This window comes from Gopherus flavomarginatus, chromosome 20, assembly GCF_025201925.1.
Source record: "Gopherus flavomarginatus isolate rGopFla2 chromosome 20, rGopFla2.mat.asm, whole genome shotgun sequence".
Lineage (NCBI taxonomy): Eukaryota > Metazoa > Chordata > Testudines > Testudinidae > Gopherus > Gopherus flavomarginatus.
The window spans coordinates 21,625,632-21,641,802 of NC_066636.1; the positions used below are offsets into that span (position 1 = coordinate 21,625,632).

At 47.4% G+C, this 16,171-nt stretch overlaps 1 protein-coding gene and 1 long non-coding RNA gene across 17 annotated transcripts in view; both read left to right on the forward strand.

Moving 5' to 3' along the window:
- The window catches only part of LOC127038114 (uncharacterized), a 188,982-nt gene that overhangs the window by 154,541 nt on the left and 18,270 nt on the right, over positions 1–16,171 (forward strand). The gene's annotated exons all lie outside the window — the stretch shown is intronic.
- The window catches only part of MEF2D (myocyte enhancer factor 2D), a 177,984-nt gene that overhangs the window by 147,534 nt on the left and 14,279 nt on the right, over positions 1–16,171 (forward strand). For 8 of the 16 annotated variants that reach the window (XM_050930511.1, XM_050930505.1, XM_050930515.1 and 5 more), the window contains 4 exons: positions 2,396–2,586; positions 4,983–5,003; positions 9,944–10,073; positions 14,785–14,995. In XM_050930511.1, the coding sequence (XP_050786468.1) occupies positions 2,396–2,586; positions 4,983–5,003; positions 9,944–10,073; positions 14,785–14,995 (553 nt within the window). The remainder of the gene's footprint in view (positions 1–2,395; positions 2,587–4,982; positions 5,004–9,943; positions 10,074–14,784; positions 14,996–16,171) is intronic. The other 8 variants (XM_050930510.1, XM_050930517.1, XM_050930519.1 and 5 more) reach the window with 3 other exon arrangements.

Consider the following 16,171-nt stretch of genomic DNA (forward strand, 5'->3'; position numbering starts at 1 on the left):
TAGCTGTAGCTGAGGATCGGGCCCAGTAAGCTGACAACACGTCGCCAGTGTCTCCTTGTTCGCCTGCACGTCCTCACTGGGCCTGATTCCCCTCTCCTGCGGCGCCTGATCCAAAGTCCAGCTGTCATCAGTGGGAGCATTTCCATGCTCCCAGACATGTACAGTCGTGTGGTAGCTCCTTTGACTTCAGTGCCGTTCCAGATTTGTAGCTATGCAGAGCACTGCAGTTGTGCACCAAGCCAATGTAAACACCCACACCCACCTCCCTCCAGCATCAGGGCATTACCATTTGGGGGCAGAGATCTGGCAGAGTAGTTAATGGGTTTAAATTACAGCACAACTCACTTTAAGACCCCTGCACCAGAGCAATCGTGAGGCAGGTCAGACCTCCGGAATGACTGACGGTAGCCAGGTTGTGTGGGTTTTCGCCCCAGCTGGGCGCATGTCACGTCTGAAACACCACTGCCACCAAGCCATCCCCTGAAATGCAGATGTAGCGTGATTGTGAATCTGATTAATAATGCAATCAGCAACCTATTTTTTCCAGTTTAATGTGTGATGAATATGAGTGCTGAATCTTGGTGATTGCTAAATGTCTTTCTAACTTAGGGGCCTATTCAAAAAATAATAATAATAATCTTGTCAGAACAATAATCTCATCCAATTGATTCTTTTCCTGACATTCATCAAATCTTTTTTTAATTCTTTTTCTTTTTTTGCTTCGCACGTAAAATTCTAAATTGGGGTGGGGGGAAGAGGAGGGCGGACCTCTGCGCTTCACGGGGGTGTTGGGGTAAGGGGCCCTGATTCTCAGTTACACTTTAAAGTCAGCGTGACTGACATATAGGCCTCTTTGAGGTCCCTTTACAGTGCCAAAATGGTTCAAAGCAGCCCCAGAGTAAATGAGAATCAGGCCCTTAATATTTGTTCCTTGTATTGCAGTAGTGCCTGGAGGCCCCAGTAAGTGAGAGGAAGGGTGGCCTGGTGGTTACGGCTCTAGACTGAGGCTCCAGAAAGGTGGGGTCACGTCCCAGACATTTTTGCAACATTAGACCAAACTTGGTGCCTCCGTTCCCCATCTCTAAAAAGATAACAACCCTCCTCTGCCTTATGGCAGGGTTGTAAGTCAGGAGAGCTGGCTTTAGATCTCAGCACTGCCACAGAATTAAAACTAAATCCATTTCACCGTTTCCTTCTTAGCACACTTATCAGCATGTCCGTTTCAGGTGCGGCAGGCTCTGAGGGCGAGCTTCAGACCGGGCAGCATAGTTACAAAAGGAACAAATATTTTGTAATGGGCTCTTCCGTCTAGCAGAGAAAGGTCCAATACAATGCAAAAGTTGGGAGCTGAAGCCAGACAAATTCAGACTGGAAATAAAGTGCACAATTTTGTGTAATTAACCATTGGAATAGCTTGACCCAGGCTCACAGGGGATTCTCCATCCCTGGCAATTTGAAATCAGGATTGGATCTTTTTCGAAAAGATAGAATTATTTTATGGAAGTTCTCTGGACAGTGTTACACAGCAGGGCAGACTAGATCAGAGGTCCCCAAACTGTGGGGCATTCACCCCCTGGGGGGGGCATGGAAGAACATTTTGGGGGGAGTGGCAGGGTCTGGGCCAGCCCCCATGAGGGAGCAGGGAGGAAGCACCTCCTAGCCCCACTCTGGCCCCACTTCCAGCCTTGGCCCCTGGCCACGGCTCCATTCCTGGCCCCGGACCTGGCCCCAGAGCCGCCCCTAGCTGCGGCCCTATCTTTGGCCCCCTTACCCCTGTCCGTGCCCTGCTCCCCGCCCCCCCGCCCAGCCATGGCCGTATTCCCGGCTCCTGAGAGAGGCACGGACAGGGCTGGGGGTGCGACTGTGAAAAGTTTGGGGACCCTGGACTAGATGATCACAGTGATGCCTTCTGGCCTTGGAATCTCTGACAACAAAAATGCATGATAGCTTGTAAGGTGCTCAAAGACTGTCGTGGTGGGACCAGCTGAGAACTAAGCTGGGTGCTGGGCATTGTGGTCAGACAGCCCCTGCCCCAAAGAGCTCCCAGTTCAAAGAGACCCGTCCGACAAAGGGTGAGAGCGAGGATGGATCACAGGGCCTGATTCTCTTTTACACGAAGGCCCCTTCGTGTCACTCCAGCAGTGCAAGGGGCCTCAGAATGGGCAGAAATGACTTTAAGCCCTCGTTGCCCTGTGCAAAGGGGACTTGGTCTAAGTCAGAACGAGGCCCCTACTTTTTGGCGCTGCAGCCTTTGAATGCTCATTCCGCAGGGGTGTCGATGACCGCGAGATGGACCTGGCTGTGGAGAATGGGTGCAGGGCGATGGAGAACCGAGCCCTGCATCTCCTCTTCTGACTGTGTCCGAAATGTCTTTGCTTCCCATCCCCCCTTGCAGGAAACGGGTACGTCAGTGCCAGAGCCTCGCCAGGTCTCCTCCCGGTCTCAAACGGCAACACCATGGGCAAGATCATCCCAGCAAAGTCGCCGCCGCCGCCCTCCCACAGCACGCAGCTCGCCGCCAACAGCCGCAAGCCAGACTTACGTGTGATCACCTCGCAGGGCGCAAAGGGTTTGATGCACCATTTGGTGAGTGCCGCTGAATTCTGGGGGGAGTGAATTCTCTCAGTGTCTGAGCTGCTGCAGCTCCCACCGGCAACCAGATTCCCCAGTCAGAGCCCATCCTGCTGCAGCAAATCGGGGTGTGGCCATTGGCTTGTTACTGCTGCGGTATTTCCCAGCAACGGTGCATAATGCTGCAGCTGATGACAGCGCTGCCACTGGATTATTACTATAAAGTACTCTTAATATTCCCCAGTAATGGCCCATAATGTTGCAGTTTACAATGGTGTTGCTATAGACTATTGCAATATTCCCCAGGAGTAGCCAGGCCGTCCCATGACAAGCTAACAAGATTTTACTTGGTCCTGCCTCGGTGCAGGGGGCTGGACTGGATGACCTCTCGAGGGCCCTTCCAGCCCGCCATTGCTAGGATTTTACGATTCTCAGATTATAAAGGCGTATGACTGGCTCTGTCTTAGGGGCCTGACTCTCATTTATACTAGGGCTGCTTTGCACCACTCTGGTAACACAAAGACGTTTTAAAGCAAGCGTAAACACAGTGGGTCAGATTTTCAGTTTTGCCCAGGCCCCTTTAAACGCCTCATGAAGTGACCAAAAAGTGTAATTTATACTCATTTTCAGGCCCCTTTGGACTACCAGAGTGGTGTAAAGTGGCCTCCATGTAAATGAGAATCAAGCTCTGGGGGGAAAGGGGCATTTCATTCTGGGCTTGTCTTCACTGCAAAGTAAAATCGAGTTACAGCCCGAGCAGTGCCTCTCCCTTGAGTCCTGTCCACATGCACAAACCCTTAACTCAAGTGTGGTGCTATTAACTCACGCTGGCTGGCCTGTAACGGGGTATTGACTACTGCTTGAGTGAGCACATCAGCTGCTAACACATCACTGTGGTTCTGTCCACACTGCAGATGAAAGGTGTGTGTTTCATGTGGATTAGCTAACTTGGATTAAAATAGCAGTGAAGACATGATAACTGACTTTTTAACTTGGGTGAGAGCTCAGATTCAACCCCAGGCTTCCCCTGGGCTTTAATTCAAGCTGCTAACCCATGTTAAGAACGCAGCTATTTTGCAAGGTAGACCTGCCCTCTGGGTACGAATAACTAACTGGAGTGGTGTTAACTTGAGTGTAGAGAACTCGAGTTAACTCTGCAGTGAAGACATAGGTATTGAGTTAGCTAACTTGGTTTTATACCCCTCTCACACCTTTCTTCCCATCTGACAGTCCCAGTCAGAGTACTCAGAATGTGTCTACACTCCAGCTGCTGTAGCAGCAAAGCCACAGCATTGCAGCTCTGTTCCTGGAGTGTGACATTTTTCACAGCCCTGAGCAATGTAGCTAGGTCAACCTACGTTTTTTGGTGTAGACCAGGCTTCGCATGCGGAAAGTTACCTACTCACATACGTGTATGCAGGACTGGGGCTGAAGAGAATCAGTCTAAACTGTCTATGCAAAAAACAAAACTAAGCAAAAGATTCTGATGCAGAAAAAGCCATGAGAAGGTTTTGAAAAACAAAACAATATTGGCCAGTTCAAATCCAAAATAATAGACGGGGATCACACCAAGTTTCTGAGACCTTGTCTACACACAAAAGTTGTCCCACATTAACTATACCAGTCTAGTTAAAGAGATACAACCTCCCCTAGTGTGGACACTGTTATACTGGTATAAAGTTGCTTACAGACGCCCCCTGACTTACGCAATCGCTCTGTTCCAGACAGCCTTGCGTAACTCGAATTTTACGTAAGTCGGAAACTTATACTGGTACTTTACGGAAAAATTTCTGCAACTCGAAAATCCTATTTCTGGCTTATGGAACTTTTTCTGTAAGTGCGAATTTGTGTAAGTCAGGTCTTGCATAACCCAGGGAGCATTTGTATACTCTCCTGTAAAGGGGCTGAAGGGGTATAACTGTATCGGTTTTAGCCCACGAAAACTGATGCTCAAATAAATATGTTAGTCTCTAAGGTGCCCCAAAGACTCCTCGTTCTGTTTGCTGATACAGACTAACACGGCTGCCCCTCTGAAACCTAACCTGTATAGTTATACTAGTGCACGAATTGTGTGTAGAGCGAGCTTTAGCTATTTGGAAGGAGTTTCTCAGGAAGATAAATGCATTAGCCTCGTTATTTCCGCTCATGAGAACACAGCGCTAAAGACTGCAGGCTTGAATTCCCAGTTACGCTAACGCCCCTTTACACCATTTTGGCAGCGTAAAGGAGTCCTAAAGGAGATGTTGATGTCATTTATGGCCACCTTAGGGCCCCTTTCTCCTGCCAGAGCTGGGTAAAGGGGCCTCAATGTAAATGAGACTCAGGCCTTTGGAGTTGGGCTTGGAAACAGTTGGTGAAAGGCGTAAATGTAACGGTGCCTCTTGGTTTTATCTCTGTTCTTCTGCATTCAGACGGAGGACCACTTGGAGCTGGTGAGTGGCCTTGCGCGGTGTGTTTTTCCGTAGAGTTGTGTCCTGACATGAGTCTTTCTGTTTCCTTTAACACCTCCTTAAACACCAGGCCTGGAAGGATGGGGGCAGGGGTTAAAGAAGGCATTGAACATCATGGGCCATTGACTCCAAGGCCCCCTTTACGCTGCTCTGGTGATGTAAAGGAGCCTTCAAGTCAGTGCAACTGTAATTTTCAGTCCTATTATTTTATAGAGCAACCGAGAATTGGGCCCTGGGAATCTATATGTTAGGGAAAATCATTTTCTGCATGGCAAAGAAAAGCTGTAGGCCCGGGTCCCCAGCTGGTTAAAATTAGCACAGTTCCAAAGGGCCAACTCTCCAGCTGGTGTTAATGTTGGTGTCACTCGATTCTAGTCAATGGGCCAGATCCCTAATTGATGTAGACTGGTGTCACTCCACTGGAGTCAATGGGCCAGATCCCCAGCTAGGGTAAATCAGCATCGTCCTATTGGCGTCGTGGAGCTGTATCCCCAGCTGGTATAAATCGGGATAGCTCCAGTAAGTTCAATAGAGCTATGCTGATTTACACCACTCAGGGATCTGGCCTAACGCCATTACAAGGGAAGCAGGAAATAAATCAAGTTCTTCAAATATTAAGAACTCTTTAAAAAAAAAAAAACAACAACAAAACTCAAAACCGGAAAGTGAAATCTGAATTCTCCGTCCCACACGTTCATTCACAAGAACAAACTTCTGCAGAGGAACACGGCTTCTCATTATTTTTATAGCTTTTCCTGCCAGCAAAGTGAGTGCTGTCACCTTGTCGTGGCAATAATACCATTTTGTCCTGATGCTATTCTGGTGCAGCGCGGATGGGTAACAGGGTCGTGGCAGTCAGGAAAGGTTGTAATAGCCATAAATTGCAGGTGCCTTTCCTACCCTGCTAACAGGCAGTGTGGCCTAGTAGGTAAAAAGCACTGGATGGGGACTCAGCAAATGTAGGTTCTACTTCTGGCTCTGCTGCTGGGTGACCTTAGGCAAGACACTTCCCTGCTCTATGCCTCAGTTTTTCCTTCTGTAAAATGGGGATAATGGTATGGCCCTCCTTGATAAAGCACTTTGAGATCTGCTGATGAAAAGTGCTGTGTAAGAGCTCGGTCGTATTATTGCTGTATAAACCCACCCCATTTACTGCAAACACTCCCTTGGCTCTGTTAACACAAAGGTCAGCTCAAACCTTCTCCTCTTACTTGGCTCCCTCCATATTGCGCAGCCCACCTCCCAGGTCCTCTTTCTATAAACAACCTCTCCCACCTCCTTTATACACAGACATAGCGATGAGTCACCTGCCTCTCAGTGAGTCAGCAGAACCCACTTAACCCTTCGCCAGCAGGATCAACCCCAGCTAACAGAGTGGGTGTGTTTCTGGCGGCTTCTAAACCATAGACGTGGAGAGCACCACAGGAGAGTTCACAGACTATTTAAAGGGATATTACCCTATTCCTATACACGACACTGAGACTTTTAATTGAACTGTAGCGCTATCCCCATCCATCACGACGTCAGTGACAAGAGATTTCACCTGGGAGCACGTATGCATGATGTTGTAATGATCTCGAATGGAAGTGTGGTACTCCGAACAGTTAACAATCTCGCATGGCTGTCAAAATAACCAGGGGGATGGAGAGCATTAAAATGCCGACATAAATTTGCCTGCATGGAGAAGCACTAAAACTTTGTTAATTATAACAACCTGGCATGGCATGAAATCACGGCGAGTCCTAAATTGCTGACTTGATTGCAGTGTTGGGGCCTGATTCTTATTTACACTAAGGCCCCTTTATACCCCTCGGAGAGTAAGTGTAAATTACACTTCCACCTATTTTAAGGCCCCTTTACCCTGCGAAAGTCGTGGAAAAGGCCCGCAGGCCCCTGTGTGCTTTACAGTTTTATCATCTTGCTATTGCTGTAACGCTCCCATCAACCCTGCGGAACAGAAGAAGCTGCCCCCCTCGATTTGCTCTTCAGGGAAGTTGTTTTTCACATTGTTTGGGGAAAAGCTGTTTGTTTGGCTTCATCCTGAGCCTTCCTGGGATCTTCAGAGTCAAGGAATAGGACCAGTGCTTGGTCCTTACAGGCTCAAATTCACTCCTGTGCAGAGGATCTGCAGAAAATTTAAAAGGCTTGTCTACAGTGGAGGAATTGACCAGAATAGCTATTATGGAATAAACTGATCTACAAAAACTGTTCCAGAAGAACTCTTGTGTGGACACTTCTATTCTGGAATAGCTGTAATGCTTATTAGGGTGTGTCTGCATGCGAAATTTATTCCAGATTAAGGTAGGCTGTTAATTTAAAGGAGAGTACCTGTTCTTGAGTAACTCCATGTGTGGGCCACCTTCCGAGGTGGATTAAGCTAATTCAGAATAAGGCACTCTAATTTTAGAATCAGAGCGTTTATACGTGGAGTTATTCCAGAATAGTTATTCCTGAATAGCTATTCTAAAATAACTCCAGGTATAGACCAGCCCTTAAATTTCCATCCTACCTTTTTCTGAAATAACTTCTCCTTACAGACAGGCCTTTACAAGTTCCACTTAAATCCTAGTCTGGGAACTATGGGCCTGATTCTCCCTTGCCCTTTACCTTGGGCAAAGTGGATGCAAAATACCACCAATTTCATCTGGTAGTGCTTTGCACTTGCTTCGCACTGGTGTGAATCACAAGGGGCCTGATTCCCATTCACTCTACCCCTTTACACCGCTCCGGTTATGCAAAGAGACCTTAAGTGAGAGTGACTGTAGCAAACCCTGTCTAGTGTAGGCAAGGCCTTAGAGTAAGTGTGAATCAGGCCCAGTGTGCAATGGGGGAACCGAGCCCTTGAAATGAGACTGAAGTGGTGCATGGTCCTTGGGCTGGTGGAGCCCAGTTCTGATTTCTCTTGTCTAGGAACTCAATTAAGGTCTGTACATTGGCTTCTCAGGAGCCAGAAAATGGCTTTTGGAAGGCCAGGTTCAGAGCAACACACTGCACCCAATCCCAGAAGCTGGTCATGGGGTTGGCTTGTTACCGTGGGCTGGCTGGACCCCAAACTAAATCCTAGCCACCACTAAGGCATTTGTTTTACATACTCTTAACCCATGGGGCAGTGGTCACAGCCCAGGCGATTGTTGGCTGCGGGATGTGCGCCTCGGAAACCTGTTTCTCCAGCCTCAAGATTTAGTCATTATCGCCCGTATAATCGTCTGCCCTTGGTTCTTTGGAGCTGATCTGTACACCGACCTGCCGCTTTGCAAAGAGCTGGCTTCTGAAACTGGCACCCCAGGGTACTGTCAAGCCAAGGAGACACTTGACTGACCATTTGGTGCCTTCAAATGCTAAGGTGCGGTGGAGTGGGGAGGCTCGGGAGTTGCGTCAGCCTTGAGCGTGAATCCTGTCTGAATCTGTCTATGTCTAGCGGCCCTATAGCACCCGTCTCACCATCTCGGAACGCTTCCCGAGTAAATCAGATCAGCACAGACGAGGTCTCCTGGCGGCATCTTCACGTGCCATTTTCAGAGGTGGTTCCCTTGTTCCCTGTCCTTCATGACCTGCAAGGCAGCTGTCGCCCTCCACTCCCATTTACCGGGTGCAGACAGCAACTCGCTGTCTTGCCCAGGGCCCGAAATGACACGGCGGGCATCGCGCCAGGCCAAGCACAGTCTAAGCTGGTTTCTGTTTTGGGTTTCCTTGGGTGACATGTGCCCGGGTGCCTCGGATTACAGTCAAGCCTCTTGAGTCTGATTTAAATCAGATTACATAGGCAGCCTGGATTATCTGATTTGCAAACAGGGCCTCAGATCCACCCAAATAACCGGAGGCGGGGAGGGTTTAGGTGCTGCTATCCCAGGGCAGCATGTTTGCATAGTGTGTCAGTGGACCTCAGGGGGCCACTCTTTAAAATAGGGGCTTGTTAATGACCAAAGCCCACAGATCTCACTTGGGGCCCCATCCAGCACTGCCAAGAGATGCTGAGAACCCTCGATCCCAGGGAAGTCAGGCACTTTTGATACAGGGATGGAGGAAGTTAAAATAGCTTTAAGTCACCTTTGTACTTCTCGGGCCTGATCCTCATTTATACCAAACTGTTCTGGTAACATAAAGGGTCCTTAAACTAGGTATAAATTACCTTGGACAAGTCAAAGTCTGTCTGTGCCTCAGTTTCTCCCCAATGATAGCACTGCCCTACCTCACGGGGAGGGGGGTTGTGAGGACAAATGCATTAAAGACTATAGCATGCTCTTGTATGGGGGGGAGGGGTGAGGGGAGCCAGATAATTACCTAAAATAAATAGTCTTTCCAGCCCCTGGTGTGTAAATTAGAGCAACCTCAGGGCATTCGTCTTAAGAGTAAAATTCACCTCTGTGCAGAGTGCCAGCACAAGAACTATGCAAGCCAGAAAAATAGGATTTAAGTGGGACATAAGTGGCACATAGGACGTCTCTGCAGGGTGAATGTCCCTGAAAGCCCTGCTATAGCCTCCCCTGCTGTTTTGTTTAAAAAAGAAGCATCTCTTTGAACCAATTCACTTTGGCTGGTTTGCTTAGGGCAAGTTACATTGAACTATATTCTCCTTTAAATGAAGACCTCTTTTCCCTGCTGTGGCAGGGAAATGGCACCTTAGTGCCATGGAGAATCAGGCCCGGGGTATTTTAAATATCAGAAGGAAAATAATAAAATAAAACCTAGTGCAAATGATCCAGCTACTGAAGGGCATACGGGTCCTGAGAGCCTGGAACTGATGGATTTGAAAGTGGTCTGGTGTTTTAGTCTTCTGCGTACCGGAATTCCTCCATCCAGCCTACTGCTCTGTCTCCAACAGTGCCCAGCGGTCGGTGGTTGCAGACGAGATTTTGGAAACCTAACCCACTGGTGGGTTAAATGCATCCCGCTTATAATTCCTTCTCGGTTTGCTTCCCCAGCAGAATGCACAGAGGTTAGGAGTCTCCCAAGCAACTCATTCTTTAACCACGCCTGTTGTGTCGGTGGCCACTCCAAGTTTGTTGACCCAGGGCCTGCCTTTCTCTGCCATGCCCACAGCATACAACACAGGTAAGTGCGATGGACGTGAAATTATAGTGTTGATTGGAACCGCCACCGGCATGTTGCCAACTTTTCTCATACAACGCATAACATCCTGTGGAACTCATTGCCACAAGATATCGCTGAGGATAAGAGCTTAGCAGTTTGTTTTGTTTTTAAAGAGTGGTCATTTATATGGATAATGAGAACATCCACTGTTACATCAGTAAGGATTTTAAGGTCGTGATTCTCATTTATGCTAAGGCCTCATTACGCTGTTGTGGCAATGTAAAGGTGCCTTGAAGTGGGTGCTAATTACAGTTACATCCACTTCATGGCCCTTTTATGCTTCCAATGCAGTGTAAAGAAATCTTAGTGCAAATGAGCGTCCGGACCAAATCCCAGCATCCTTCTGGCATAAGCCAGTTACTAACTGGTTGGAGTTAGGAAGAAAGAGAGATGAAGGCTATGGAACACCTGTCCCCAGAAAAGGCACTATGTCTCTGGGACCTGTCCCACACCCGTGCAGAGTGGAAGGTTTATCGGTTTCTTGTATAACCCAGTTTGGCACCTGCTCAGAGAATATCTTGTAAAAATGCTGCATGAAGCTGTTTGTCTAAGAGCCTGGAGTAGGCGGGTGGGGAACACCCTCTTATAATTAATAGGTGTTGCCCAGCAGATGTCTGCTCACAGGCAAGTAGAAGTCTCCTCTCCCTGCATGGATTCCAACCTTGCTCAGAGCGTCCAGTGCAAGGCTAGATTATGAATGCAGCATAGGTTTGTGCTCATCCCTCTGCATAGGGGTGTCAGGGGAAAAATGTTCAAACATGGCTGCCTGAATATTTGGCTAAAAGGCCTGATATCAGAGCTGCTATTGTGATGATCATTGCTCCTATTACTGTGGGGTCCTGCTGTCCCAGATGATACCAAGGCCCAAGGCCGTCCAGAGGGGGGAGGGGGAGGCAAGTGGGGCAATTTGCCCCAGGCCACACAGGGGCCCCCACAAGAGTTTTTCGGGGGCCCCGGAGCAGGGTCCTTCACTTGCTCCGGGGGCCCCAGAAAACTCTTGTGGGGTCCAGGCCCCCAGAGCTTCTTCCACTCCGGGTCTTCGGCGGCAATTTGGCGGCGGGGGGTCCTTCCACTCCAGGACCTGCTGCCGAAGTGCCGGGTCTTTGGCGGCAATTTGGCGCCCCCCCCCCCCCCGCCGCCGAAGACCCCAGGCCCCCTGAATCCTCTGGGCGGCCCTGCCACTGCCCCTTTGTGCTGCGGGCTGCATGCACACACACAGATGATGAGGGACAGTCTCTTCCCCAAAAAAGCTTCCAGTCCAAGAGGTCTCATCTTTCCTCCTCTCTTTGACGAGGCAGAATTTTTCTCTGCTATGCAACTGCTAGCAGATGAGCCAATCGGCTGTTCTTAAATAATAACCATTTCCAAAGTGAATTAAACTAAACCCAGTTTAAATCCACCTGAATTCTGAATGAGAGCATCCATACAGAAGTTTAATTCGGTTTAACTAATCCACTTTCAATTCACACTTTTCAGTAATTGAGATTAATTTTCCTAAGTGTCCCCTGTGCACAATCCCCAGTTAGGGTTATCTGGAATTTGAACTGCCATGGGCTTTAGATGGGCTTGGAGTGAGCGTTCTCTATCCAGGTGTGTATTATATGTCCCCCTCTATGTCTGTTCTGCAGAGCCTACCAAATTAGCTCAAACTATAGCAATGTACATTTCCACGTGTAGGAAAATCTGCAGTTCAGTCCCCAAGAGTTGGCCAAAGCCGGTGGCTGTCATGCCCAGTGGCTGTAAAGTGCTACCAAGCCTTAATGGTTCACAACTGGTGTAAATTCCTGAGTCAGGCACAGAGCCACAGAGAATCAAGGGTTGGAACTTTCTGGTGGGTGTGCCGCAAATCGGCATAAGTATCTTTGGCAGCCTTTCAGTTCCCCTTCAGCCATCTCTTTGTGACATGCTGCTGCAGGCAGGTTTGTCCCTGCAGGGGTGGGGAAGACTGAAACCACAAACGCCCAACATGAGAGGTGGGGTGCGGTGGGTGATGAGTGGCGCACAGGAATTCTGGCTCTATTGTGTGTGCATCAATGCTGAGACAATACAGCAGAACCGCCTTTGATCAAAGGTCAGTTCTTTTAGCAGAAAACAATTCTCTGGCAATGCATAGTTACTCCCAGCCTGACCAGCTCTCCTGATTTTATAGCAAAGTTTCATGATATTTGGTCTTTTTCTGAAAGCTCCTGCTCTTGGAGTCATGTGATTATATAAAATGTCATCTCGTTTTTTAAGTACATTTCTAGCCCTCATGATTGCTGAGAAGAGCTGGAAAACATGATTTCTAAATGCTCAAAAAAAACAGATTTTTAAGCCAGTCTTGTGGTTTTTCAGGGATATGATTCATGCTGTTTAAACACCTGGGATTGGCAAAACGGTTACTGTCTCTTTGGGATTGAGGTGCATAACAGATGTCTCCAGCCCCTGAGCGGTTACAAGAATTGTATATACAAAAAATACTTACATCCCCTAATGTGGTGGAGTAAAGAGGCCTTAATGTAAAGTGAGGCCCAGTATCTCTCTGTGTGTAGTTACTAAACCTATGCGCGCGCGTGCGCACACACACACAAATTGTCACTAGAAATTTGCCTTTCCCCCACCCTCCCGCCCAACTGCATTTTTCAGGGCACCAAAACGATTTGTGAATCAAATTTGCAAACTAGTTTCAGCCGAACCTCATCCCCACCCCCCCAATCCCTGAACACAAATCTCCGAAGTGTCAAAATGTTTTGTTTAGAAAGTATCAAAAACAAATTATTTTGACATTTAATTTCAAATTAACTTTTTTGAAACAAAATGTCAATTTGAATTAATGTTCAAAACGTTTTGTTTGACTTGAGTGAAATCTTTTTGGTTTTTCATCTTGTCCAGAAAACTGAAAAAAATCCATTTTGGTTCAAAACAAATAGTGAAGGTTTTTTTGTTTTGTTTTAATTTTTTTGGTATGGCCACCAAATTAAAAAAAAACAAACAACAAAAATAAAAAAACAATCCACTCCACCCAAAACTAACTGAGAATAGGGTGTGTAATATTGTTCATAAGTTTATATGTTTGATAAAGTTGTTGGCTCATTGCAAGATTGTTTCGTCATTGAGCAACAATTAAGACAAGCTATTGACAGCCCAAGGCCTTGTCTACATGAGAAAGTTGCCCCAAACTAACTAAAGTCGGTTTCAAAACTGGTTTAATGAAACCTATGCGAATACTCTTATTTCAGTGTAAGAAAGGGGATTAATTTGGTTGAATTGATCCTTAAGCGATTTAAGGTAAACTGAAATGAGCCAGGTTGAAACTGAAATAAGAGCATCCACACAGGCATCTAGAGCAGGAGCAACTTCCTCGGGTAGACAAGTTCTGATTCCAGTCACTTACCCTCTCAGTGCTGGTAGTCCTTGTAGGAACCCCACAGCTTTCTCTGCTGGGAGCCAGTGGGAAGCAGGTTAGCACCTCCAGTATTCCCCTGCCTTCAGCCTTCTCTGACCCTTAGCTCCAGCTTAGAGCCAGCAGGCTGCCCCCTCTGCCTTCTCCTCCTCCTGCCTTTGGCATATACAGCACCTAGCACACTGGGGCCTCTAGCTGCTACCATGATATAAATAAGGAGATGACAAGATCTTTGAAAGGCTGAGTCTGGAGGGAGAAGAAAAGAGAGGAGAGGGCTGCCGTGCGCTGGAAGATGGAGTGGAGCAGATTTGGAAGCAAAGATAGCTTGTATCTGATTATGCAGTATGATCGCATGGAGTTCGTTAAAGTGATGGCCTTGCTGATGTGTCAGCTAACTCAATTAAACAGCAGCAAGATCAATATCTGCAGCCGCTTTTATCATGCCAGGCATCTCAAGCAGCTTTCATAACAAAATAAGACGCTGATCAAACACAAAAAGTTGATTATTCCATTAAGAAGCAGGCGCGTCTTTGGTTCAGATGTAAACTAATTCTAATCAACGGAACGTATGAGTCCCACTTCCACTTCCTCTGTACTGCTTAGCCCTGCTGTGGGGTAGAAGTGCTGCTTGGTGCACTGCATAGGGTGAAATTATTAGGTAAGCGTATGGATGTGCACACCACTGCTCCATACTTGTGTGTGTGAGTATACACGAGTGCCCTGTCCTGTGTGGAATCAGTGTGCATGTTTGTGTTTATATCCTATTATTCTGTACTGGATATAGTGTGTGTGTGTGTGTGTGTGTGTGTGTGTATGTGTGTGTGTTCTATATACCACTACCCTCTACTGGATGGAATCAGCGTGTGTGTATGTGTGTGTGTGTTTCTACACCACTTCCATTACTGGATGTAATCCCTTTATGTGTGTGCATGAACTCCTGCAGTCTCTTGGATGGAATCAGAGCTGCTCATCCGTGTGTCATGAGCCCTATACTGCACATAGAGAATGGTGATTCTCCTTTAGCTCAAGCAGAAGGGGTCTGTGATTTTTAGAGGAGGAGGATGTGAGTTCTATCCCCAGTTTTTCTGGTATGTTCCAAGCAGCCGTTGTGCACATCACAATGACACCTGCGAGGTTCCTGAGCTGCCTACAGATTTGTTACAATGTGGAGAAGGATTTGCTCTCCACCCTCATTTGTAGCAGGCGCCAAGCTCAGGATTTGGTGTGGAGACAGATTTGCTACGGTAGCAATGAAGGGTTTGCTTCTGAACAGCATGTCTTCTGTTCCAGATTATCAGCTGACCAGTGCCGAGTTATCCTCACTCCCGGCGTTCAGCTCACCCAGCGGGTTGTCGCTTGGCAACATCTCTGCCTGGCAACAGCAACATCAGCAGCAGCAACAGCAGCAGCAACAACAACAACAGCAACAGCAGCAGCAGCAGCAACAACAGCAGCAGCAGCAGCAACAACATCTTGTTCCTGTATCACTAAGCAACTTAATGTAAGGGAAATGGAGGAGCTGGGCACTCAGCAGCGACTCTTAGTTGCATGGTTCCATAGAGTTTAAGGCCAGGAGGGATCATTAGACTGTCTAATCTGTCCCCCAGATACTCCTCTACTGAGCCCCGTAACTTGGCTTAGACGAAAGCATTTCAGTCCTCAGTGAGTTTGTTTCCTTGAACACACACTGCAGCTGTGTATTTCGCCAGCAGTTATTCCTGATTTGGGGAGACAGTTTTGCCTACTGGTTGGAGCAAAAGGGACGTGGAGCCAGCACTCCTGGGTTCCATATCTGGCTCTGCCACGGATTCCCAAGTCACTGCCCTGCTCTGTGCCTCAGTTTCCTCAGTTGTAAAATGAGGAAAATGATACTGATCTACCTCACAGGGCCTTAATTTAGGTGTTTTGAGATTCTGGTCCAGACATTGTTCTAGCAGGACAAATTCTTATTTCTTTCACATTTGAGATGGTTGACATTTTGGTGAAAAATAAAAAACTCTCATTTTTGTATTCTGAAATCCTGCTGGGGTGCCTCATGGGAGTTGCAGTTTGGGTGCCTCATGTTCCCATTCTGTATAGCTAGGGCTCATCAACATACTGGCTGAAATAACTAGTTCAGTTTTTGGATGAAAATAGAAGTTTTCTGTGGAAAGCAGACACTTTTTGCAAAAAAAAATTCATTTAGTAGAAAACCTGATTTTCCATCGAAAAACTACCCTAGCTCTGAGTGTCATTGCTAGAGGAAAGCAAAATATTCAAAGCGAAATGTGAAACTCCTGACAATTTCAGAACCTGTAGGACCTGCTGCCTGAAGCTGCTGTTGAGTAATAATATAATGTGGTTACACATTCTGCTCTAGGGTACCGACACCACCGTCATCAAGATGGGCCCGTGCTATGCCCACAGATTTTGTGAGTAGAGAGACTGATCTACACACTGAGTGGCCCATACGATATCCCTGTAACGAATCAAACCAAAACAGCCACGAGGAATTTTGTATCTGAACTCTGTTATTAACACCAGTGGTTTCATTCGCTATGGGGACACAGGAGGCAGTTGGCTCCCGCCGAGACCTACCCCCTTTGTGGGGTCTCAGAGCCCAGGCTCCAACATGAGCCCAAACGTCTACATTGCAATTTTACAGCCCTGGAGCCTAAGCCCCATGAGCCTGAGTCAG